Raw genomic sequence first — 24,552 nt, forward strand, 5'->3', positions numbered from 1 at the left:
CGGCCATTTTGAAAAATGTCTACCATGGTCACAGGACAAATCTAAATAGTACCAATGTATCCCACATCCTTGAAAATGTATGATTAGTCACCAGAATCAAGATCCTAGGTGGTGTAGAACTTGAGTTATTGGGAAATAACAGAAAGTTGGCGGCCATTTTGAAAAATGGCTGCCATGTTCACAGGGCAAATCTAAATAGTACCACTGTATTCCTCATCCTTGAAAATGTGGGATTAGTCACCAGAATCAAGATCCTAGGTGGTCTAGAACCTAAATCAGTTAAACTTGTCAACTCCGTCAGATGTTCGTCAACTCCGTCAGACGTTCGTCCCGTGATGTTTTTGTTAATTTCCAAAGAAATAGAAAATTTGCTGTCAAATCTTTTGTGCTTATGTATTGAAACACCAACTGAAATGATACGTAATGATGGATTTTTTTTTTTTTACATGGTTTTCATGTTATAATATTGAAAATAAAGGTTGAAATGACAGTTTTGAGAAATTGGATATTTCATAATAGTGTGATATTGGAACAAAATAATATTAAAAGATTTGTATTACTTAACTTGATTACTGAAAGCCATTATAAGATAACTGAGGACTTTATATTATTGTTGAAATGATAAAATTCAATTAAAAGGGATTTTAGTGTGTCTGACGGAGTTGACATGAATCAGGTATTAAGTGCATAAATGTCCCATTTTAGAAAGAAATGTTATGCGAAAAACCTGTTCCTTCTCAAGATTGGTAGTTGAGACCTGTGTCTACAAATACATCTATTTGATTTGAATGTATCTTAAAAAAAAAAAAAATCCAGTTTGAAAAAAGTTTTGTCCCTTATCTCAAGAATGGGTGACATCTAATACATGAATACAAATGAGAAATTCTTCAAATTCTAACATAATGAGTGACATACCCATGCAAGGCTCGGATGACAGTCTTATCGCTTGGGTCAGTGGTAAACTTGCTGTCTAGATTGAAGTCATAGTTTTCTTTCCATGTCCTTGTAACTTGGACTCTCCCATTCTTTTCCACAAAGGATCGAGCTTGACTGAACTTCTTCGTGCACACGTCATCTTGTAGATATTCCGGAGGTCTTGGTCCATATTTGCGTCGCCGCTCTTCTTCCTCCGAGACAAAGAGATGTTGTGCCTGAGCTTCACTGCAGTACATATTCTGGTGATGCTGCAGAAGACCTCCAGAACCACGTAAAGGGGACACTTGAAAAGGGATACCTGACAAACCCAACAGTAGAAAGGAAGACGGGGGCAATGAGTAAGCATGCTCGTTAGATACAAAATTAACCACACCTTTGTGTCCCAGAACACCTTTTGATGAAGGTAATTTAGTTAACATGGACCAAGCAGAAGGCTTTCTTAGTAGAGCATGAAGCAATGATTCTGGCTTGGGATTGGCACCATCTTTGTCACACCCATCCAAACTCGTGTCAAGTTTCCTCTCAAGTGTTGGTTCTGGCTGCTGTGGATTATTGTCACTAGCAACACTGAGGGCCATGTCAGCAAGTAAGGTCAAAGCATCGGCAGATGGGCAAGTAGTGCTGACTTTTTCCTTCTGATTCTTCCTGACTGAATTGTTGCTAGTACAAACATTGTAATTGAGATTACAAGATGATGAATGCAAATGCAACCACCCTGTGAAGACAAAACAGAGAAGAAAAAAAGAGATAGAAACAGTAAAAGAAAAGGTAGCACATTGACAGCAATACTTTAAAAAATACTTACTTATTCATTAAAGGGAAACTAGGTAATATTTAGCCTATTTCTTTTAGGGGCCTCCTATGTCCAGCTTTGAGGGTTTGTGTGCAACACAAACATTGAATGCCATTGACAATTAATGGGCAGTTTTGAGTGTTTGTCCAAACACAAACATTGAATGCCATTGACAATTAATGGGCAGTTTTGAGTGTTTGTCCAAACACAAACATTGAATGCCATTGACAATGAATGGTCAGTTTCAAGTGTTTGTGTTGATGCAATGCTTGTGTTTACACAAACATTGAATACAAAGGTTAGGACACAAATTGTGACTGGCCGGAATGAGATGATGGACGATGATGTATGTAAGAGCAGGGGTGTGACATACATATATATATATATATATATATATATATATATATATATATATATATATATATATATATATAGACAGCTACCTGTTTGATGCCTGTCAGAGAGAGGGGGGGGGGGGTTGCAATGTACACACACACACACACAGTCTTACCTAGTATCCCTTTAATTTACTTTGTCAAATATAAATTAGTTATCCACAAGCAAACTTGGCCACAACATTTTACCACCTAAAAACGGGAGGCACCCTTTGGTCTGACATTTCATTAGTTCGAAGGAGCATTGGTCCAACTCGGGAGAGGGTTGGGGTTAGGTTTAGGTGTGCTGCCCCGCCCCCGTGCTTGCGGTTATGGTTAGGGTCAGGGTCAGGGTTTGGGGTAGGTAGTGAGGAAGGTTTTATTATGACTATCCCTTTACAACTACAACGAACGGTGTGCTCAGTAGAGAACAATCTCTGCCAGGAGGCATGCTCTAATAATAATAATAGCAAAACAGGAAGGTTCAATTATGAGTATCACCTTCCAACTAGAAAGGTGTGGTCAGTAGAGCACAATCTCCGCCAGGAGGCATGCTATAATTGCCTTGTATGCAATTAAATTGCTATGTACAGCCATGAAACTGGTGCAGCATACAACTACCACCACATCATCTATTGTCCTCACTCTCCAATTAACAATCACTGGCTACCAAATATCTGTAATCTGCAATGTTTGGTTGTTAATTAATTGTCAATTATGTTTGTATCACCAATCAAACAAAGGTTATAATTTGTGCCCAACGTTCAATCAGAAAGTCCTCTGCAAAAGGATGTTAGGCAATACAAGGCAGTGGGGCAGTAGTATTGCCTCTAAATGGACAGTGATCTGAAAAGTTTGACTAAAAAGTATATTTTTAACTACAATGCATTATTATTTATGAACTACAAGTTGCATTCCAGTTTTGAGCCTTGGCTTGTGCCGACTTGCATGCTTGTAAACTGCTAGTAGGCCTACCAGTGAATCCTATAAGACATAGCAATGGGAGTATTGTAATTGGTCAGTTGGTAATGTAAATCCCATAAGCCAGAGGGACAGTGTCGGTCCATAGCATCACTACTATCCCATGGGCTGGAGGGACCATTGCTCTGCAATTAATAACTGACAAATTGTAGTTAATGTAGAAACATTTAGTAATTACGTTTCTTTCCTGCTGGCAGCATGCAGAAATAAAATAGTGCTGTTCGGTCTAGTAGTATCATGCAAGATTAGCGACGGACAAACACACAGACACGCAACGATGACAACATGAATCCCCTGGCGGAGATGAATGAATATATAGATATAATTGGGGAAAATGTTAGAGAAATGAAGAGAAAGCTGAAGCAACTTGGAAAAGATAGTATACAAAGTTGATAAAGGTAATGAGAGAGATGGGAGCAGGGAGTCAGTAATCAGTGTCAGCCACTCTTGACAATCAACATTTTATACAGCCGAGGCACGGATAGAATATAGAACAGATTGAAAATATTGTAATTGTGACATGCAACTTACATTTGTTTTTCATTGTCTGGGTAGAAAGGTTTGGCTGCTTTTTGAGTATTTTCCTCGTCCTCCTGACGATAGGTGCCGATTTCTTTGGTACGGTCTGAACCCGTTTTTCTGAAAAGGCTTGAGCAGCAACATGGGCTTGAGCAGAAACTTGGTCATTTGTGGTTGTGGAGTCTGTTGTTGATTGATCCAGAAAGGTGGTGGTTGTGGAGTCTGTTGATTGATCCAGAAGTTTGGTGGTTGTGGAGTCTGTTGTTGATTGATCCAGAAAGTTGGTGGTTGTGGAGTCTGTTGTTGATTGATCCAGACAGTTGGTGGTTGTGGAGTCTGTTGTTGAATGATCCAGAAATTTGGTGGTTGTGGAGTCTGTTGTTGATTGATCCAGACATTTGGTGGTTGTGGAGTATGTTGTTGAATGATCCAGAAATTTGGTGGTTGTGGAGTCTGTTGTTGATTGATCCAGACATTTGGTATTTTTTAGCTCATCTAGCACCTCTTTAGGAGCCAGACCTAAGGCATGTGCAAAAACTGGATCCAACGTCATTTTCTCAGTTCTTTCTGTGGAATCCAAGATACTTGTAACAGAATCATGACTCCTCAACATCTCCATGTCAGAGTCGGCCTTACTCTTCTTGTGTGAAGGTCCATCAACACGTGAACTACAGGATAATGTTGCAGCTGCAGATACAAGGTGAGAAAGTTTCCTCTTGTTTCCCTCTGAAAGCACAGTTTTTAATTTACTCAACAAAAAGTCTCTCCTTTTTACCTCCTCTGCTGGTAAGGGAATCCCACTGTCCTTATGCTGTACAGCAATTGGTGTTCCTGTAAGAACACTGCAATTTTCCTGGGATATATTGTTCTCTAGAGAATGTTCCTTCGCATCTTGCGACTTCATCTTTGTTTGTTCCAAATTGCCTTCACTAATTGGATCTGCATTGTGCAGCTTCATCTCTAGAAAATGGCAAGGTTCCTGACCAATTTCTTTTTGTTCAAGTGTTCCCACAGAAGGCTCCACTAACATTTCATCAGTGCGTTTCTCATCGATGGTAGCCATTTGCTTATTTCTCAAAAACTTGATCTGTTCAGCAATATCAACAGTACCATGTGGGACAAGAATCCTTCCACACTGTGAGATAACTGGCTTCAAGTCACATCGTTCAGTTTTCCTTCTCAGAGGCCAATCTTCAAGTTCTGTTAAAAGAACACTTTCCATGATGCCTGGTACTTTGTCCTCCACTTCAACTGCAGAAGACGTCAATTCATGTCTGTGTTTTGAGGACCGCCTTTTACTTCCGCCACACCTTGGTAGTTTTCTCCAATCAATTTTCTGTGGTAGTTTCAGACGTAGCTTCAGGGGTGGCCGGCCATCTGTGTCACATTTATCATTCAAGGTAATGCCAGTCTCCAGTTGTAACTTGTCTGATGGTATGCTGGATGTCTGAACTGCAGATCTTGGTGACCGTCTTGTACCACTTTCCCTTCCCCTTCCTCTTCTCCTTAGTTTTCTCAAATCGAATGTAAGGGCTAGATGTGGGTGTTTTGGTGGCCGGCCATCTGTTTCACATTTATCACTCAAGGACATGCTAGTTTCCAGTGGTGACTTGTCTGATGGTATGGAGGAAGTCTGAACTGAGATCTGTCTCAATGACTTACTTTTACCTCTTCTTCCTCTACCACTTGGTAGTTTCCTGAAATCAATGTTTGAGGTATGATTGTTCTCAGGGAAATCTAAGGAGTTCTTAGCTCTGTCAAGCTTGTGATTCATGGCGTCTACACTTGGTTTTTGTAGCTTGTCTGAATTTAAACTTGAGTGCTGAAGCTCATGTTTTATTGGTGACGTACTTGTATCTATGACTCTTTCTGCAGAAACAACAACAATCAACTCTGTTGACTGTTCACTTGTCGACGGCACTCCTGTGACAGATTTCCCAGAGTCGCAGAGGGAAACTCTAGACTCCTCATTCTCCATCACCTTATCTTGAGGCTTAATGGCAGAGTCTGCAATTTGACTGTCCATCAATGTCTCAGCATGTGCAGAGACAGATTTTCCTGTGTCACTGATGGAAACTCTAGACTCCACACTCTCCACAGCCTCATCTTGAGGCTTAATGGCAGAGTCTGCCCGTTGACTGTCCATCAATGTCTCAGCATGTGCAGAGACAGATTTTCTGGTGTCGCTGAGGGAAACTCTAGACTCCTCATTCTCCATCACCTTATCTTGAGGCTTAATGGCAGAGTCTGTGCTTTGACTGTCCATCAATGTCTCAGCATGTGCAGAGACAGATTTTCCAGTGTCGCCGAGGGAAACTCTAGACTCCACACTCTCCACAACCTCATCTTGAGGCTTAATGGCAGAGTCTGTGCTTTGACTGTCCATCAATGTCTCAGCATGTGCAGAGACAGATCTTCCTGTGTCACTGATGGAAACTCTAGACGCCACACTCTCCACAGCCTCATCTTGAGGCGTAATGGCAGAGTCTGCGATTTGACTGCCCATCAATGTCTCAGCATTTGCAGAGACCGATTTTCCAGTGTCGCCGAGGGAAACTCTAGACTCCACATTCTCCATCACCTCATCTTGAAGCTTAATGGCAGGGGATGCCCTTTGACTGTCCATCAATGTCTCAGCATGTGCAGAGACAGATTTTCCGGTGTCGCTGATGGAAACTCTAGACTCCACATTCTCCATCACTTCATCTTGAGGCTTAATGGCAGAGTCTGCACTTTGACTGTCCATCAATGTCTCAGCATGTGCAGAGACAGATTTTCCGGTGTCGCTGATGGAAACTCTAGACTCCACATTCTCCATCACTTCATCTTGAAGCTTAATGGCAGGGGATGCCCTTTGACTGTCCATCAATGTCTCAGCATGTGCAGAGACAGATTTTCCGGTGTCGCTGATGGAAACTCTAGACTCCACATTCTCCATCACTTCATCTTGAAGCTTAATGGCAGGGGATGCCCTTTGACTGTCCATCAATGTCTCAGCATGTGCAGAGACAGATTTTCCGGTGTCGCTGAGGGAAACTCTAGACTCCACCTTCTCCATCACTTCATCTTGAGGCTTAATGGCAGAGTCTGTGCTTTGACTGTCCATCAATGTCTCAGCATGTGCAGAGACAGATTTTCCAGTGTCGCCGAGGGAAACTCTAGACTCCACACTCTTCACAGCCTCATCCTGAGGCTTAATGGCAGAGACTGTGATTTGACTGTCCATCAATGTCTCAGCATGTACAGAGACAGAGTTTCCAGTGTCGCCGAGGGAAACTCTAGACTCCACACTCTTTTTCAACTCACTTTGAGGCTTAATGGCAGAGTCAGCTACGTGAATGTCCATCAATGTCTCAGTGTGCGCAGGGGAATCCTGGTGTTCCAAATTATCCTCAGGGTAAATACTATTAGAAGTGTCGGCTGTCTCATCAGGTGATGACAAACATATATAGACATCATCAAGGTCCTCCTGTTGCTCTTCTTGCCCCGCCGCCAAGAGCTCTGTGGCCTTTGACACTGGAAGCTGGAAAGTGGTGATATTGCTCAGATATGACCCCAATGTTTTCCATGCCCTGTCAGTCCACTTGGGGGCAGAGTAGAGATCTTTGAAGGCATCAGGCACATCATACTGATCTGGAAAGATGCTGGATTCCCTGTAAGAACTTGTCAAACCAGGATTTATTAGTGTTGCATAACTCTGGATATGCTGCTCCAATAATGCACACAGTTCGCCACTTTCAGTGTCTCTGTCAGAACATTTCTCCATTTCACTTTCTGCATAATTCAGTGCTGGCAGAACCTGGAGAATTGCAGTTGAAATGGTAGGCCCACTCTGTCCAACTTTGGTATCTGTTAAGAAAACAAGACATGAGTGGTGTTTAATTTATTAAATGGGCATATTGAATTATGCATCTACACAAAATGCATGTAAACGGGCACAATGGAAATGCATTTTAATTGGGCAAGACATTTAATCTAAAGGAATTTCACAATATAAAAAGCAGTCGTTACCTCTCTGTATTGCCCGTGACTCTGGATATACAAAGATGCCCTGTATTACCCCATTTGTACTGGAACCAGCATCTGGAAAAATACATTTCCAGTTACAATACCATTAAGCAGTAAATTAACTGTGTCTAAATGGTTAACCACTTGAACCTTATTATCTATTGTAGGAGCCGATCTACTATAGGCCATCACATCATGTATGTGCCATCATGCCATGTCTAACATTCCTGTTAGTGTGCTTTGTCATCCCCTACAGACATGGCAGAGAGGACATAAATTACCTGGCCATCAGAGGGCCAGGTGTTGTTGATTGGAGGTTCACAGTTTTTTACGTCTGGTTTTTGTTCTACACCTCCTTCTATTCTCAGTTACAGTTATATGCTAAAAGTATCTTTATTTTGTTTTCAACTTGGATGAAATAAACCCTTTGAGTTCAACTTCAACTCTTCGTCTGGACATTCCTCATTTCCCTTTTTGGTCAAGTTTGCTGCACAAAGCCAGTCAGTTAGAAAAAGGTACTCTCAATCAACCACCACAAAGAACAAAAGGTCTCTACATCTATATTCCGGCGTCTACAGATCTACTAGCTCAGTGTGCTGTTCGAACAGATTCGGTACAGAAGGAAGAAAGCAGTCCAAGTACAGCTCAGGTCAGGTTTAGTAAGTTCAGAGGGTTTAAGTGGTTAACCGCTTATAGATTACACAGCACTATTGTACTATTAACAGATATAAACTATATATACTATAGATTAGATTACACAGTGCCAGGATTTCATTAAGAACAGACAATAAATTATACAGTGCCAGGATTAGATTAAAAACAGACTATAGACACTGTGCCAGGATTATATTAAGAAAAGACTATAGATTACAGTGACAGGATTACATTAAAAACAGACTATAGATTACACAGTGCTATGATTACATTAAGAACAGACTATGATTACACAGTGCCAGGATTACATTAAGAAAACAGACTATAGACACTGTGCCAGGATTATATTAAGAACAGACTATAGATTACAGTGCCAGGATTACATTAACAGACTATAGATTACACAGTGCCAGGATTACATTAAGAACAGACTATAGATTACACAGTGCCAGGATTACATTCAGAACAGACTATAGACACTGTGGCAGGATTATATTAAAGGTATGGTGACATAAATCTTATTATTAGTTTTTCCTCTTTTTTTATGTTTTCTGACCTCAATTACACCAAAAAAAACCTGAACAGTAGATTTTCTGTGGTCTGGGGTTTTCCTAATAATTCGCCTCAAAAAGTGGTCCACAGACTGATTTGCCTGTGGACGGTCATATCATCACAATCAAGATCTGGATCGATCCATATAACAAAATGCATTTCAAACAATGAAAAGTATTAACACATTGATTGGCAGGTATATAATCAATGTGTTTATACTTTTCATAGACAAAGACTAAATCAAATGTACCTCCGGTTGTCTATAAAGAGTTTCTATTCCAGCCTTGACAGATTTCTGGACCCACAGTGAGTGACTGTAAATAGTACATATTCTTTTTTTCCAATTGTTCATGTTTTCCTTCCCGATTTAGTCTCACCTTACATAGTACATTTTAATCTTGTCGGGTAACAGTTAATGACCATAAAAAGTTTCACCCTAGATTATATCATTGACATTTCTTACCATCATATGTTGGGAATTGGGAAGAATGTAACATCATAAGAAAACCACCATCTTTCAGCTTGATAGTAAGAGCCTGTGCAAAAGAAATGTTCTATTAACCAATACAAACACTGAAGATCAAACACCTCCAAAGTATTGCATCAGTAAACAATATTGTATATACATTTTGATATACACACACACACACACACACACACACACACACACACACACACTCTACCAAATTGGTTCAAATTGCAGTCCCACAATAAAAAACACAATTTAGTGTTTTTACTGTAGTAATGTCATAGTAATCACAATACATGAATTGAGATAATATAAAGAAAACATCCTTTATATGTTACTTCCTATTGGAAGGTGGCTGTCCCAACCTCTAACCCCTAAATTTCAATTCATGAAAAAAGTACTTAAATGATTGTCACTTTCCTAAATATATATTTTTAATAATTTTAAAATTTATAGGGAAGTTGAAATAATGAAATTGATTTAGAAGATTTTCTTAAAATTAAAAAACTTTATATAAGAAAATGTCCCATGTTTCCATGTAACTACCGAAACAGAAAGAGTTTAAGTCCATAGATGGAGCCTGGTTAAAGCCACACCCCACACTCTTCACCAAGAAGTGACAGACTTCATGTTCATCATTGCCAAATGATGAGTAGCTCGTTTTTCAATTTTCAATCAATGTCTTCCAAACGTCTGAAAATCATGTCTCATAAATTATAAACTATTTTGGCATGTACATCAGTTCAAAGCTGTTTTTCTTTAGCCTTGCTAATAAGCCAGACCAAATCAGCCGTTGGCAAAAAAAAAATTGCCTGCCGGCGGATTACGGTCTGGAAAGGCTCAATTGTACGCCCATTTCCTACACCAGATAACTGGTGTGGCCAATCGGTACACGGTATGCAATATGGGCGGGCTTTGGTACAGTGACGTTCGATACACTGACACCACATAAGACCAGTGCCGTTTCTACGGGGGGGCACTAGGGGGCACTGCCCCCCCAGATAGACTTTGTGCCCCCCCAGTCCAGAACCCTACCCCACCATTATTTTTAATGTTTTACAGGTTTAAAATATATATAATGTGTTATTTTCATGTTCTTTGTGTTTATAATAAATTTACATTTTCTAATTAATTCATAGTAATAAAAATGCAATAATAACAAGTACACTGGCACCTATAGTCGGTGCACCTAGTCGGATTCGTTTTGATGCAGCGCACCAAAAGCTACGTCATTACCTGTGTGACTTCAGTCCATGCTTCAGTCACAGTGAAAACAAACCCAAACCGGTAAAATTGAATCATGGATATTAGGAACTGGCTCAAAGCCAAAACACCAAACTCTATAAACCCACCAGCACCTTCAGAAAGGCAGACTGATGACGATACTGAAACCAACACCATGTCGCCTGTTGTTGTTAATATTGCGGGCCATTGCGGGGAGTCGAGCACCGAGCACTACTAAATGCACAACGAAATTCGGTCGTCGGATGGGGTTCGCGAGTGTCGGATAGCATTATTCCAGTGAGGCAGAGGGTTGCTGTCGCAACTTCCACAGCAGCAGCTCAACTTTCGGACCTCCACCACCACCGCATGCTTCTCCACCAGAGGTTCTTGGTTCTGGCACACCGTCACTGAATCAGGTAAAACGGGACAAATACCCAAGTAGCCTTCGGGCGCGTTCGGAAATAGCGCACTGAGCCCACTGTGCAATGCAAACTAATAGGAGAGTGTGCTCCGGTGTGGTATTTCCGAACGCGCCCTTCATAATGGCAAACGTGCAATCTGCAGACGCGCAGATCCCCCCCCCCCTTTGCCTCCCGACATAAATACACTATATAGACTTGTTGTTTTTGGTTGGTGCATAAACTTTTACTCATATTCCCCTACCGTGGAGATGGCCACATATAAAAGTCACTATAAGCCTAAATGCTCAACTATTTGTTGGTGATTAATGGTTGGTGCATAGGCTATAGTCTTTTTTTCTACTTTCCTCCCGCCGTGGAGATGCTCATTGTGTTCATTGTGTTGTTGGTGCGATGCGATCGTGTTTCCACATGACAGTATATAGGCTATGTTTGTTTGTTTGTTCTGTTGGCTACAATAATTAGGCTATATTATTTGTTTTGGTGTATAATTGGAACCTATACTTGTAGCCCTTCTCCAAGCCTTTTGTGTTGTTTTATTGTATAGGCCAATGTGAGAGCTTAATTGCTATATATGGATGTGAACTTGAAAAATCAAGTGCCCCCCTTGGAAATATGAATGCCCCCCTGCTGATTATTCCCTGGATACGGCACTGCATAAGACAGGAACGCCCAAAAACGTCACATCCGGTTTGGAAATGCCGCAAATTGCATTGCAGTGAACGAGAGCAAATCACAACTTCCCCCGGGGGTGGTGACTCCGCCTTGAATACTCGTTGTGGTGTCAGTCTATGCTTGAGACCTTTGACTGACAGTAGCTCTGACCAATTGCGTCAAAGAGAAAATGTTTAAACCCGCCCCCCCGGGAAACAAGATCCATACACAGCATGTGTATGGATCTCCAGACTCAAATACCACACGACAGTGTGATTTGAGTCTGGCTTATTAGCCAGGCTAGTTTTTCTTAGCAATTTTTTGCCTAGTATTGTAGAGTTAAGCTAAAAACTAGATAAGTGTCACTACCGAAACAATTAGTCACTAATTAGTGACATGATTGTTTCTGTAGTGACAAAATTCTATATATATATATATATATATATATATATATATGTATATGATCATGGAAACGGTCTACCCAACAACGAATGCATTTAATAAAGTAATAAAGCTGAACAAATTATTATGAAAACATAGCAGACAGTGCATAAATAAAAAAAATTCAACTAGCTGATAACAGACACTGACCAGGTCTTTTTCCTTCAGCTCCTGGGTAAGGAGAGTGAGAGAAGTGTCCTTCGTCTCAGAGGGAACCAATTCATATAGACTGCAGTACATGCCATCCAGAGAGACTGAAAGACAGCATAAATTAAAACAAACTTAGTCAAGTCTATTAAATACAAGAGTACAACATTAAAGGTGCTGCAAGTGATATATTTTGATTAAACCAAAGACGTTCTTGTTAATTATGAACGTAAAACCTGTAAAAGTCTCTGCAGCTCTTTAATAAACAGAAAATACATTTCCAGGTAGGTCGCCATTTTCATCCAATCCGGAGAACCCAATTATCAGTTTCAGATTTTCATCAATTTCATCAACTCGTTTTGTAATTTAACTTATTTATGAGTTATACTGTAAGAACATACCTTCACCAGAGAAACAAGTTTCAAAGATGGCCTTTGGCACCAACTGTCTCAGGACTAACATAGAGATCGCTTGGTCAATTTTTAGTATTGCAGGCCTGAAATGGCAACAAAAATAATAAATACAACAATGTGGCTTAAGTAGAATATCATACAAATTCAATTAATGTAATTAATGTCAGTTAGAATATTGGGTAACACTTTCCATGACGTCCGTGTTTATGTATTATACACTTGTATACAATTGTACACTATCATTATAACTATAAGCACTAAATATTCACAATGGTTTATTAAACTAATTATAAAACATTTTATAATGACTTATGAGGTCATATGTGTATCATAATACGTCATACTGTAGTTGCTGCTGGAGGTCAAGTATCATAAAACCTCATAGTTACTGGGCACTCACATTATTTTATGCAATGATTATAGTGTATTATATTTCTCATACAGTACTTGTAATACATAGTTGTATAATGCATTATAGTATAAGTTGACAGTTCAAGGTTACTTTATTTAGTCTCCCAGGGGAAAATTGGTCTTGGACAAGTGGTCAACATAATCACATCAGAATGCATTAGAACAGGTAATATAATGTACTATAAAACAGGTATTAATTCATTCATAATTATTTCGCTTCCTGGCCGATGTCTTTTCAGCCGTGTCTTATTCAAGAGGAAAAGAACACCCCAGGGGATGTGTTAAGTATATTTATAATGCATTAAAGACATGGGCTTCATAGAGCCTGTTACAAAATCATGTACTTTGCCGTGGTCCATATTAAACTTACAGTTGTGCTGGGAATAAGGCCCCTGTTTTGGATTTCAACCCAACACTGTAGAGCTGGGAACCGATTTGAAGTTGACCTCTCCAAGGAAAATAATGGAAAACTGGAAACACAATATCACGTTATGGATAAGTTAAAGAAGTACTGTAGACAGCGCAGAAATGGTCCCAAAGTTTAAAACTCTCTGTTTTAACAATTGGAAATCTTTATGTTCCTAGTATCTCATTGTTTTCTCGGCTATTTGAGCTGTAGAATTTAACGCCTCATGAAACAAGATCCAATCAGCGGCAGTTAGAGGCGGGATCAAGGCAGGACTGTGTATGCCTTGATCCCGCCTCTAGCTGCCGCGTATTAGTAAAAGAGGTGGTTAGTTAAGGTTAGTTAAAGGTGTTACATGTTTTAAAAGGTGTTAAAGATTCTTTTCCGGTTTTTGGTGTGTGTGTGTGTGTGTGTGTCTCCATTGCAATAAACCAGAGACTAATGAGTTATAGTTTCAGCCTCTATGTGGAATGATGCAGTAGAGTCTACTGCATCATTCCACATAGGCAGAAACTATAACTACACCTTCAAAATATCAAATAGGACAATCACTTACCTTTTTGTCCCTCCTTGCTGAAAAGAGATAAGGGGGAAATATTACAGATCATATTGTATTTCCCAGCTTTGATTTTTCATTCTGATAACATATTTGGTAAGAAACATTTACTTAAGTATGTGTATTGTTTACAATACCTTTTCTCCGGGGATTCAGGAGGCAATATGTTGTTATCCATATATGAAAATGATACAATGGCAAGGGGACAGACATGGCTGGGAGACTGGGCCGTTTCATTAGGTCCATCATGTAGCCGCTCATACACGTAATACTGTAAAACCAAAACAACGCTCTGAAGAACATGCATTGATACAGCTTATTATATGAATGTGTGTGCTTACTCAGGCCAACAGTGCCAGAGATTAGCTGCTTCCAGATGGACAGACACCAAAACCTCCGGTGCTGTCTGCTACTGCCACCGTATACAGCGCTCTATATTATTGTGAAACCCCTTCCCTTTCCCTTCCCCAAAAATCAGGAAGCGAAATCCACCATTACTCAAGTCAACAAACTTTATTTCACTTCAGAAGCATTGATATTGTAACCGTGATGCATCGAAAAATCTGAAACGAGCCCAGAACATCTGCGTACTGTTCAATCACATTCAGAGAAAAAAGGGTTTAAAGATTGAGCTTATAATGCTGGTGGACTGCGGGGAAATCTGGAAAACACAGCGCAAAGCCAAAGCAAGCGTTGCCTAGCTAGAAATTAGAAAATAGCAAGATGATGTTGAATTAAAAAATCACACCCGTGTGAACTGAGTGGTGCAACTCCCCTCCTCTCTTTCTCTCTCTCTCTCTCATTAGCAGGCAACAGTACAGCACTATATCTCTCTGTTTTTGCACAACAGCGCCCCTACTGGTACTGATAGTCATACCCGTGCTCACACATACATAGGTGAACGAACACGGACATTGCTGTTCCTTGGAGTGGTTGCACCACTCAAAAATAAATAAATAAATGAAAAACACGTCTCTCACCTGCGTCCTCTCAAAGGCGAGGAACGAGCTGGTGTTAGCGGACACGGTAGACAACTTTGCTGACACATGGCAGTCAAATCCCACAGAAGGTGCGGTGAAGTTCTGCGTGTAGTTTTCAGGCACTTCTTTTACTCTGCCCTGTAATTAAACAAAACAGTTAGATTACTACTGCACATGAATCTTTATTCAATAGAATTAATAAATAGGAATGCACAATTAATAGGTTATTACATCAGTATCTGCAATAGCGGCCTTAAAAATGCAATATCGGCATCGAACAAATATCAAAATAACCGTGTCAGCCGATGGTGTATTTTATAATATTTATGATCTAAAGTGAAGTTGAAAAACGTTTTGTGATGAAGGATGATGATCAGTGTTTTCAGGAAAAGTTTAAGCTACATTTAAGTTGTTGGAACTAATATCAGTAGGCCTACAGTAGTTACCTGTAAGTCTACTGTATAAGAGGGGTAAAAATAAACCCTACTGGAAACATGTATTGCAATATTGGTATCTGTCAATTTGACCATGCAATGAATAGGTTATCAGATATGAGCCAAAAGTTCAATTTCATGAACCCCTAGTGTCGCGACTCATTTCTCTATTTTTAAATACCTTGATCAGTGTGAAGATGACAATGTAGCCAGATTTCCCAGGGGACCACAGGTTTTCGTCCAGGCAGTCAGCATACTTGGATATATAAGCCCCTGATTAAATAGACATGATTCTCAGTTATGTGCTTACATGATCAAATAGTTAACAGCTCTCTCCCATCAGGAAATATTCCAACTACACTTAAACCTCTATTAAACAATAGGCCAGTCAATCTAAGATTTGACCCAAAATAAATTGCAATAGTAATCATTTTTTATGATCCTTAGGGTCGTCCAAATAACATTTAAGATCGATTATTATATACATTTTGGATCATGGTAAATTCAGGGGTTGAACGTTGGGGTATCATTGAAAACCTATATAAGGCAAACATTTCAAATTGTAATTATGCTTTAAGTAGCATGTGACATGTCAAACTAGGGGTTATTCATGAATCTGAATCAATTGCAAGTATTAGTTTTGCACAAAAAACACAACTGTGATGAGGTCATCACATTTGGATGACTTTATTTTAATATTTAATGACACCACAATTGAATATGTTATTTGGATGACCCTAAGGATTATAAAAAACACCTTGAACGATTAATACTGCAATATATTTTGGGTCACCCCCTTTTTTTTGCTTAGATTGACTGGCCTACAAGTCTAGCCACCAGCTCACGTTACAGACAGACTGCGAATCATTAGTTCAGTTTTAATTTTGTATACAGTGCATTTATAAGTGTATGTACGTCTCTAGTCTGTACACTTATCACAATAAGCAAAGAATACACAGTGTCCACACATGTGATAAGACAGCCTCATGCTCTCACTAGAAGGGCAAAAGAAAAATTTCGTATGCCCTACTGATGGTCATAATAATAAGCTGCAAGCAGAAATGAACAGTGACCTCTGTCTATGTTAGGGGGAAATATCAACCAATCAGAACAGGAGTAGAGCTAAGTATCTCTAATGAAGGACAAGGACTCTCAACTGAGTCCTGTGAGACAACTCATGCCTGTTGAAAGGTTTTGACAAAACATGGGGGCATGACTAAGTAGCTCCAATGAAGACTCTCAATCGAATCAAGTGACGTGACTCACAAGTCTGTATAACAAACCTTTCAAACGATAGGAAAAATAGGATCTATCAAATATCGACCAAATCAGAAGAGGGGGCGGAGTTATGTAACACTCCGCCCCAAGGAAACAAGGAAAAGGACTATAAACAGAGTCCAATGAGGCGACTCATGATTACGACAAACTGTTCAAAAGTTATGGCAAATGATAGAAACGCATGGATGCATGGACTTTGTTTACAAGTCACAGACAGACGGGCAGCAAAGCATGTGGCTTATTTCTCACCTATAATGTTTTCAGATACATACTTTAGCGTGCCGATTACGTTACGTAAAAATGAGTAATAAACTGTCTGGATGCCTAGGCTAATACACACTGTTGGCGCATCCCCGGCCGATAGGTTGTTTTTCTTGTTTTTTCGCTCTTCGAAGTTAGAGTGGGCAAGCTCTAAACTGACTGGGCCACGGCCTGGGTGGCCCAATAGACCCTACGCCAGTGATGTACAGTATCAATGCTAAGTTAAGCATGTGCATGTTCACCAAGTTTTGGGATCAATGTTGTAATCACATAAATTGCATGCAGCATGCACCAACACACATCCCCACTGGTACAGCACATATCTGGGTCCATCGTTATCAAGGCTTGCGTAGTCTTGTCATTCTCCATTTATTCTTAAATGCATTTTTACTGTATGGCGTATGCAAAATGGATATAAAGAACCCTAATATTTGAGGATATATACAAACAACGTTATTCATGGGTTATTTATGGAATATAAGCCTGGAAGTTGTTCGGTCGGACAGTGCCCAAGTTATGGATGACACAGAAAGAGACATACAGTCACACAAACATTTGTCCATTTGTACACTCTTATGAGTTAAATTAACAGATTTACTGCCAGTGTGGTTACTCAATAACTTCCATTTATCTCAGTTGTGATCAAGCAAATTAAACAGGGACATCTACAGCATAACATTAGCTACAATCTGTCCATTTGTAGTCAGTAGTGTGAAGTAACTAAGTATATTTAATCAAGTACTGTATTTAAGTATCATTTTGAAGTAATTTTACTTGGAGTATTTTCAATTTCCAGTTACTAGTTACTTTGTAGATTTTGATTATTACAAAACATACATTATAGTATACATTTTGGCCATTTGAAAATAGCCGATCTATAATCGGCTATTGTGATGCAATGCATTGCATTGTGAGCTTGTAGATCTGCTATCTCTAACCAGTTCCTTTCACCTTGTATGACATTGTTTCATACCATAGTTCAGTGAACATTAAACTCCAACTAGCTCAGTAGGACTTTGACCCATGTGGTTACTCAATAACCTTTTATCTAACCTCGCCTCACCAGGCTTTCCACCACCTCGGAGGAATTGGAAAGCCTGGTCTCTGTTTCAAAAGTCTGTATGATCCGGTCGGGAGCGGATGATATCGTTACGTCATGTTTTAGTATTGTTTTGTAACCTCGCCTCACCAGACTTTCCACCACCTCGGAGGAAAGCCTGGTCTCTGTTTCAAAAGTCCGTATGATCCGGGCGGGGGCGGATGATATGGTTACGTCATGTTGTAGTATTGTTTTGTAGTCGACAGACAGGAACAACAGGCGGCGGCAACTTCCTTTTCCCTCTCAATAAAAGCTCTCGTAGCCTGTAGCTTTTATTGAGAGGGAAAAGGAAGTTGCTGCCGCCTGTTGTTCCTGCCTGTCGACTACAAAACAATACTACAACATGACGTAACCATATCATCCGCCCCCGCCCGGATCATATACCGAAATGAAATGATGCCCAGGCTAATTGTTTTGTAGTCGACAGGCAGGAACAACGGGCCGGCAACTTCCTTTCCCCTCAAACCGATTTTTCTCAATAAAAGCTCTCGTAGCCTGTAGAAATCCAAGTATCCAACACCTCCAACTGATACATTGTTGGAGTTTTTCGTTGAAGAGTTGGTAGGATCCTATTTGGTGGTACTTGAGGATATCGTTGGGATGGTAAAAACTATGTTCTTGGACCGCAACGATGTCTATCTTTGGTGATTTGGTACTTCCGGCAAGATCTTCGAGGCGGCCTAGGGGACCAAGTGTCCTAGCATTGAAGGAGCTGATTATTGTGTGTTTCTTGCAGTTTACAATTTGTTTGTTTGAGGTTTGTGGTGGTGGACCTGACTCCTCTCCATCAGAAGAAGCCCGTCACAAGAGATTTGAGGCATCTCCGTCACGCAATACACCAGAAGGTGTATCATGATCAGAGGCAGGACCTGTGGAAGCAGGGGCTGGACCTATATCAACAGGTATACCATGCAAGGTGGTTGCCTGAGGAACCCTGGTGCAGTTCATTGTAAAATCCATCATCTTTTCAAATGAGCGGATAATGTGTGGGCGGACTGGGCGCCACTACTACACACCACATTGGAAAGATTTATATAACCAAGTATTAACTAAGGTCTTTCCCCCTCGGTGAGGTGGGTTATCCGGCAACAGATACCATCCTGTAATTTATACCCTCGCCTTATTGTTCGTGTTGCAAGCACTAGAGTAGTTGCTTCCAGAGCTAACGAACCTTCTCTGTCCGACTGAAACAGGTGGTACTGGCTTACAGTTTACCAGTAGCAGGAGCAGGATCTGCCTGACCTGACGTGAAGTGAAAATAGCAGATCTACACAAGTAAGACGCGCAAACGCGGGAAGCGAACGCAGCTCGTACATATTTGGGTTTTTTAAAGATTTTTTTTAGTCACAAAATGGCCTAATAATGGAATACAAGTTGGACCACGCCATCACACTCATGTCACCATGACTCAGCCATAACCATATAAGGAGTCCCCAAAGCAGCTATACGTCCAAATATGGAGTGTGTTGCATCAATCACAAACAAATCACTCAGCTCCATATATGGGCACAAAAGTGGGACACACAGACAGACACACAGACAGACAGACAGACATGATCTGCTAGGTCTCATAGTAAGTGCTCACTGCGTTCGCAAAGATCAAGTTTTTCTTTTTTTATTGAACAGATTGTAGTACAGACTTTGGAGGTGGAGTCATTGGACTTCGTTCAGAGTCCTTGTCCTTCTTTGGTGTATTAGCCCCGCCTCTTGTTCTGATTGGTCGATATTTGATCGTTCCTATTTTGTCCTATAACTTTTCAATGGTTTGTCATACTCTGAACCAAGTCCAATGACACCACCCACCAGTCTGTGGATGGTGTCATTGGATTTGGTTCAGTCCTTGTCCTTCATTGGTGTAACGTAGCCCCGCCCCCTCTTCTGATTGGTCAATATTATATTTGATAGTTCCTATTTTTGAGGGCCGCTAGGAGTCCTATATACAGCTTTTGTCCCCACACGTCTCATAATTGCCATTGACAATGGAAGGAGAAATTAGGTCAATTATGTCCTTCAAATATGACGTGAAGTTGTGGCAACACAAACTGCCATTGACAATGAAGGGAAATTTTACGTCATATGTAGATGAGGAAATCGGCTAACCAATCACATAAATCCAGTTGTTCATGAGATGATGTATGAATGATGATGTATAATGATAAGAGTGGCCCTCACTTCACACGGCTGTGATTTTTTTTTATATAACTTCAGCGGTTTGTCGTAGTTTTGATTTCTCCCTTTTGTGCTAGGGAAACAAACAAATCTTCATTATAATAAATAAATAAATAACTGTTCAGAATCTGCAGCTTGGTACACTACGATAACCAACAACCAAATTTGATGCTCATCAACAACAGATAAATATCAGATGCCTCCATCATTTAAAGTCAGCTTTATTTGCCGATACCAATATGGACCGATAACGGCAAATATCAGCCGATAGCGATATGAGTTAAGTATAACTATGTTCATGCACATTTAAGAAGGTGATAAGAGTTGCTTGACACCTCACAAAAAGAAGTAATTTGATCTAAAACACAACTGGTCGGATGAGATTCATGTTTTCTCTGGCACTATTGTAAGAATGTTCCCAGTGTTAAAGCTAACAGTGTTAAGCTATCGTTTACAGTTCATGTGTTTGATTATGTACTGTATGTATGATAATCAATTAAAGTCCTAGGGTCCTATCTTGCGCCTTATCTCTTATGCCTAATCTTATTATATTAGGCATTTATTATTTTTGAAAAACATTAGAAAATAGGCTATCTGATCTACTATAATTCTATATTAACAATTAATTGATAGTCAACCATAAAAAAACTATTGGGGAAAAAGATATTCTGTTATCCATCCACATAAATGTTGCCTCAATCAGGCAAATGATTAGACCTGTAGCCCTGTACTCAACATTGCACGGCATATAGCATGTCTAAGCTAACAAAATAAATAGTATCCTCTAATGTAGTTACTGTAGATCGGGTTTGGAATGGATGACTTTGCAACAGAAATATATTATATATATATATATATATACTATTCGGTTTCAGCCCGAATTAGGCAGAAAATATATCACCGAATAGTGTATGCAATTACATTCAAAAGAGCTGAATAAATGTTTTATGGACCCATAATAGTGATTATTATTTAAGTTAAGTTTTGCCTTAACCATTTATTTTGCCATAAATCAGGTAGCTTTAACCCATTCTGGATGGGAACCCGTTTTGGTGTTTTAACTAAGCATTATGTTATACTTCAGCTATTGAAAAATAGATCTACAAGCTCATAGCGCACCACCGAGTGACGCGCTACAAGCTTGTAGGTCTGCTATTTTTGAGAAATCGTGAAAATGTGGCACAAATCTTTGAATATATATTCTTTCAGAAGACTTTTTATAATATTATATAAAGATATATAATATTAATCATATTCGGATATTTGGTATTCAGTTTTCGGCCAACTGTTTCCTATATTCGGTATTCGGCCAAGAATTTCCCTTTCGGTGCATCCCTAAAGTATACATTTTTAAATAATCGATTTATGTATATACCGATGTATATCGATCGGATTATATCATGGAGATGCGGTTGTCCATCACATCCAATCAGACCGATATGCCGGTACATGGCTTTATACTGGTTATGACATCGAGGGATGTCCATATAAGGGAATACAAGGGACACAGCCACAGCTTGTTACAACAGTGGTACTCTGAGAACGGGTACGACGGGTATTACAAAACCGGGTGGGGGCAGGACATGCATTCACACAAAAAGGTGTGAGGCAAGATAAGGCCCTTAATTACTGTGTAACATCGATTTCAGTAGTCTCTTTGGCAACACCTTATGACACCTTATGTTATCACATGGTTTTATACTACAGCTCAGAGCTAAAAACGTTAAAGTCAAACAGCTCAGTAAAAGGACTTTGACCACTGGTTACTCATTAACTATCAGAAACAGTCTCAATTCAGCTGATAAATTAACAGTGATATCTACAACATTAGAACATTATCTAGAATTTTTGCCCATGACTCAATCACAAGCAAGCTCAGGCCATGTGAAAGACCATACAATTAAATGTTAAATGGATGCCATTAGCAGAAGGGAAACTGAGAATTCACAAAATGCATTCCTTCTAGTCTCCCACCCCTTTTAGGTTGTTCCATTTCATTAACTGTAAGTTTAGATTCTTCCACAAGGAACAATTGTTTCACTTTCAGTTTTGCACATTCATACATAATACTACCATAGTTTCACTTTACAGTGAAATACAAGTCAAGACAAACATGTGCTCACTGCTTAACACAGATTGGTAAGATACCTGCTGACTTTCTTTTTGCATGCATGCTAAATCATTAGAGAAATTTGGTGTCACATACTATTACTAACCTATCTTTTACACATCAAAAATGCAATTGTGTCAGTTTGATTTAACCACACAAAGAGGTCCCAGTAGCTATTAAATTAAATGGCATAACACTGTATGTAAAGCTGTAATGATTGCAGAATTCTGCTTTTCTCTACGTACTCAATACTGCGTTAATTGTGGTTATCTCTGGTGATGCAATAACTGACAGGAAGTGGGCTGGAAAGTGGAAAGGTGTTAGATAGTAATTGCAAAAATATTATTTACCCTTAGATGGATCTCCAAGTGTTGTGCATGTGCCATTTCCAGTGACCACACCAGTTTCTCCCAGCTTATTAGCCTTTCAAATATCACACACACACACACACACACACACACACACACACACACACACAATAAGAACATTGATTCAAATTCTTCTGTGTGACAATATATTTGTGAGAAAAACAAGTTATAATTCCTCTACCTTGTTTTCATCATCAAATAGCACAAATCCATACGACTCCTTCAGTTCCTCTTTTGAATAGCCCTCTGCTCTTTTCTTGGCACGGAAGGCCTCATACTGTGAAGAAAGTGATGCAATTGATTCCGATTTTATGCTCGGATTATTTTCATTTTAATGTTCTTATTTCTTTGCCCATAAAAGTCTGAGATCTAGATATAGAACTATAGCCTAATCATAATGCATAATTCTGATCATCTGTTATAGCCATATCCTATTTATCTGCCAAAGTTATAGTGATGATTATAGTTATTGTCAATGTTTGGGAATGTAATACTTCTATTTGTGTCATTATCAATTAAACCAGTTTCTGGTGACCAAAAGTAAGAGACTGAGGTACTTTATTGCCTTTTTATTTTAAATGTAGGCTATATATTTTCGTAGGCCTATATAGTTTATGCAACTTGAGAAGGGGGAAAACACAGGGTAAAGTATATGACACGGTGACACCACAAAACCAACGACATACGGTGGGGCAGTGAGTGACGACATGAAGAAAGATCGAGTGAAAACAATCTCACCTTTTTTCTAAGTCTTGCGTTCTTGATTAAAAATGCGGATTTATATCTGAATGACTCCTTGGATTTCTCATACAAGTATGATTTCTGAAGAGGTGCCAAGACGTTCTTCAGAAAGTTATCTGAACTTTCGGAGACACGTACCAAAAAACCTAGTGGACATAATTTGGAAGTCGGTTAATTTGAGCAGCCAGGAAGAATGCTGTACCTTTCCATGTGATGTAGAAGTAGCCTAGGCTTGCGTAAAATAAGAAAAAATATAGTAGCTGGTGATTAAAATAGTCTATAGCCCCCCAAATCCATATGAAACTGACTAACTTACATGCCCTAGTGTACACTTTGACTTTCGTAACTTTAAATACCCGTCAATAAGGAAACCAGCGTCTTCTGCGCTATTATGAAATAATTTATATCAGTCAGTCTTGGTGAATAGCATAATAAAATTAGTACACACATGTATGACACACACACACACACACAAAACCTAACCTTTTTTTTCCATGGCACAATTCCACTTATGGAATATCTCCTTTTGGCATTCGTCGTAATCTCGTGTCTCTTGTGAAAAACATCCCAATGGAAGGGTGATACTTCAGTAACTCCACGCATCTGAAAGATTTTTTTAAATGTTAAAAGTCACTTTACCACCCCGACAATAAAAGAAGGGAGGGGAAAGATATTGCAAAAACCAGGAAGTAAAAAAGTTTTAAGTTAGAACAAAACCTACACGAAATAGCCACAATTCCACATCCACATGAACCTCGTTTGTTATTCCTTGCGAAGAGACCAATTTGGTATTGACTGCTTGTTAATCACTTAATAAATGTACTCTAACCATTATAAGGCTAGGTTTCTAAAAGGAAACAGAAACCACCAGCCCCAAGCGTTCACATCGTTTGGAGATCACGACACTTGCGCGTCAGTATGGCAAGCATAAACATTAGACTTCCGGTCGACAATTTCCAAATAAAAGTCATGGTTGACTAAATCGCCCCGACTCTCCGAGGCTATGGTTGACAAATAAATTCCAACTTTTTATGGTGTGGCGTTGGTTGGTCTGTATAGTCATACCCCATGTCCCCACATCTGATGCTGCTACACAATAGCAGTCGTCCCCACAATATTGATTTATATATTTGAAAATGTATTAATCATGATTAA

General features: G+C 39.5%; 1 protein-coding gene across 2 annotated transcripts in view; it reads right to left on the minus strand.

Moving 5' to 3' along the window:
• The window catches only part of tasor2 (transcription activation suppressor family member 2), a 47,018-nt gene extending 22,741 nt beyond the window's left edge, over positions 1 to 24,277 (minus strand). The window contains exons 1-16 of one of the 2 annotated variants that reach the window (XM_080762572.1): positions 24,119 to 24,277; positions 23,881 to 24,000; positions 23,395 to 23,543; positions 22,838 to 22,933; positions 22,639 to 22,711; positions 15,553 to 15,644; positions 14,938 to 15,075; positions 14,095 to 14,228; positions 13,958 to 13,974; positions 13,366 to 13,465; positions 12,573 to 12,667; positions 12,175 to 12,278; positions 9,281 to 9,353; positions 7,615 to 7,686; positions 3,616 to 7,452; positions 916 to 1,234 (exon numbers count right to left, since the gene is read on the minus strand). In XM_080762572.1, coding sequence (XP_080618698.1) covers positions 916 to 1,234; positions 3,616 to 7,452; positions 7,615 to 7,686; positions 9,281 to 9,353; positions 12,175 to 12,278; positions 12,573 to 12,667; positions 13,366 to 13,465; positions 13,958 to 13,974; positions 14,095 to 14,228; positions 14,938 to 15,075; positions 15,553 to 15,644; positions 22,639 to 22,711; positions 22,838 to 22,933; positions 23,395 to 23,543; positions 23,881 to 23,893 — 5,312 coding nt within the window. In that variant the 5' untranslated portion in view covers positions 23,894 to 24,000; positions 24,119 to 24,277. Of the gene's footprint in view, positions 1 to 915; positions 1,652 to 3,615; positions 7,453 to 7,614; positions 7,687 to 9,280; positions 9,354 to 12,174; positions 12,279 to 12,572; positions 12,668 to 13,365; positions 13,466 to 13,957; positions 13,975 to 14,094; positions 14,229 to 14,937; positions 15,076 to 15,552; positions 15,645 to 22,638; positions 22,712 to 22,837; positions 22,934 to 23,394; positions 23,544 to 23,880; positions 24,001 to 24,118 lie in introns of both variants that reach the window. The other variant, XM_080762571.1, reaches the window with a different exon arrangement.
• Positions 24,278 to 24,552: the final 275 nt, after the last annotated feature.

This window comes from Protomyctophum bolini, assembly GCF_963924005.1.
Source record: "Protomyctophum bolini genome assembly, chromosome: 4".
In the NCBI taxonomy this organism is placed as follows: domain Eukaryota; kingdom Metazoa; phylum Chordata; class Actinopteri; order Myctophiformes; family Myctophidae; genus Protomyctophum; species Protomyctophum bolini.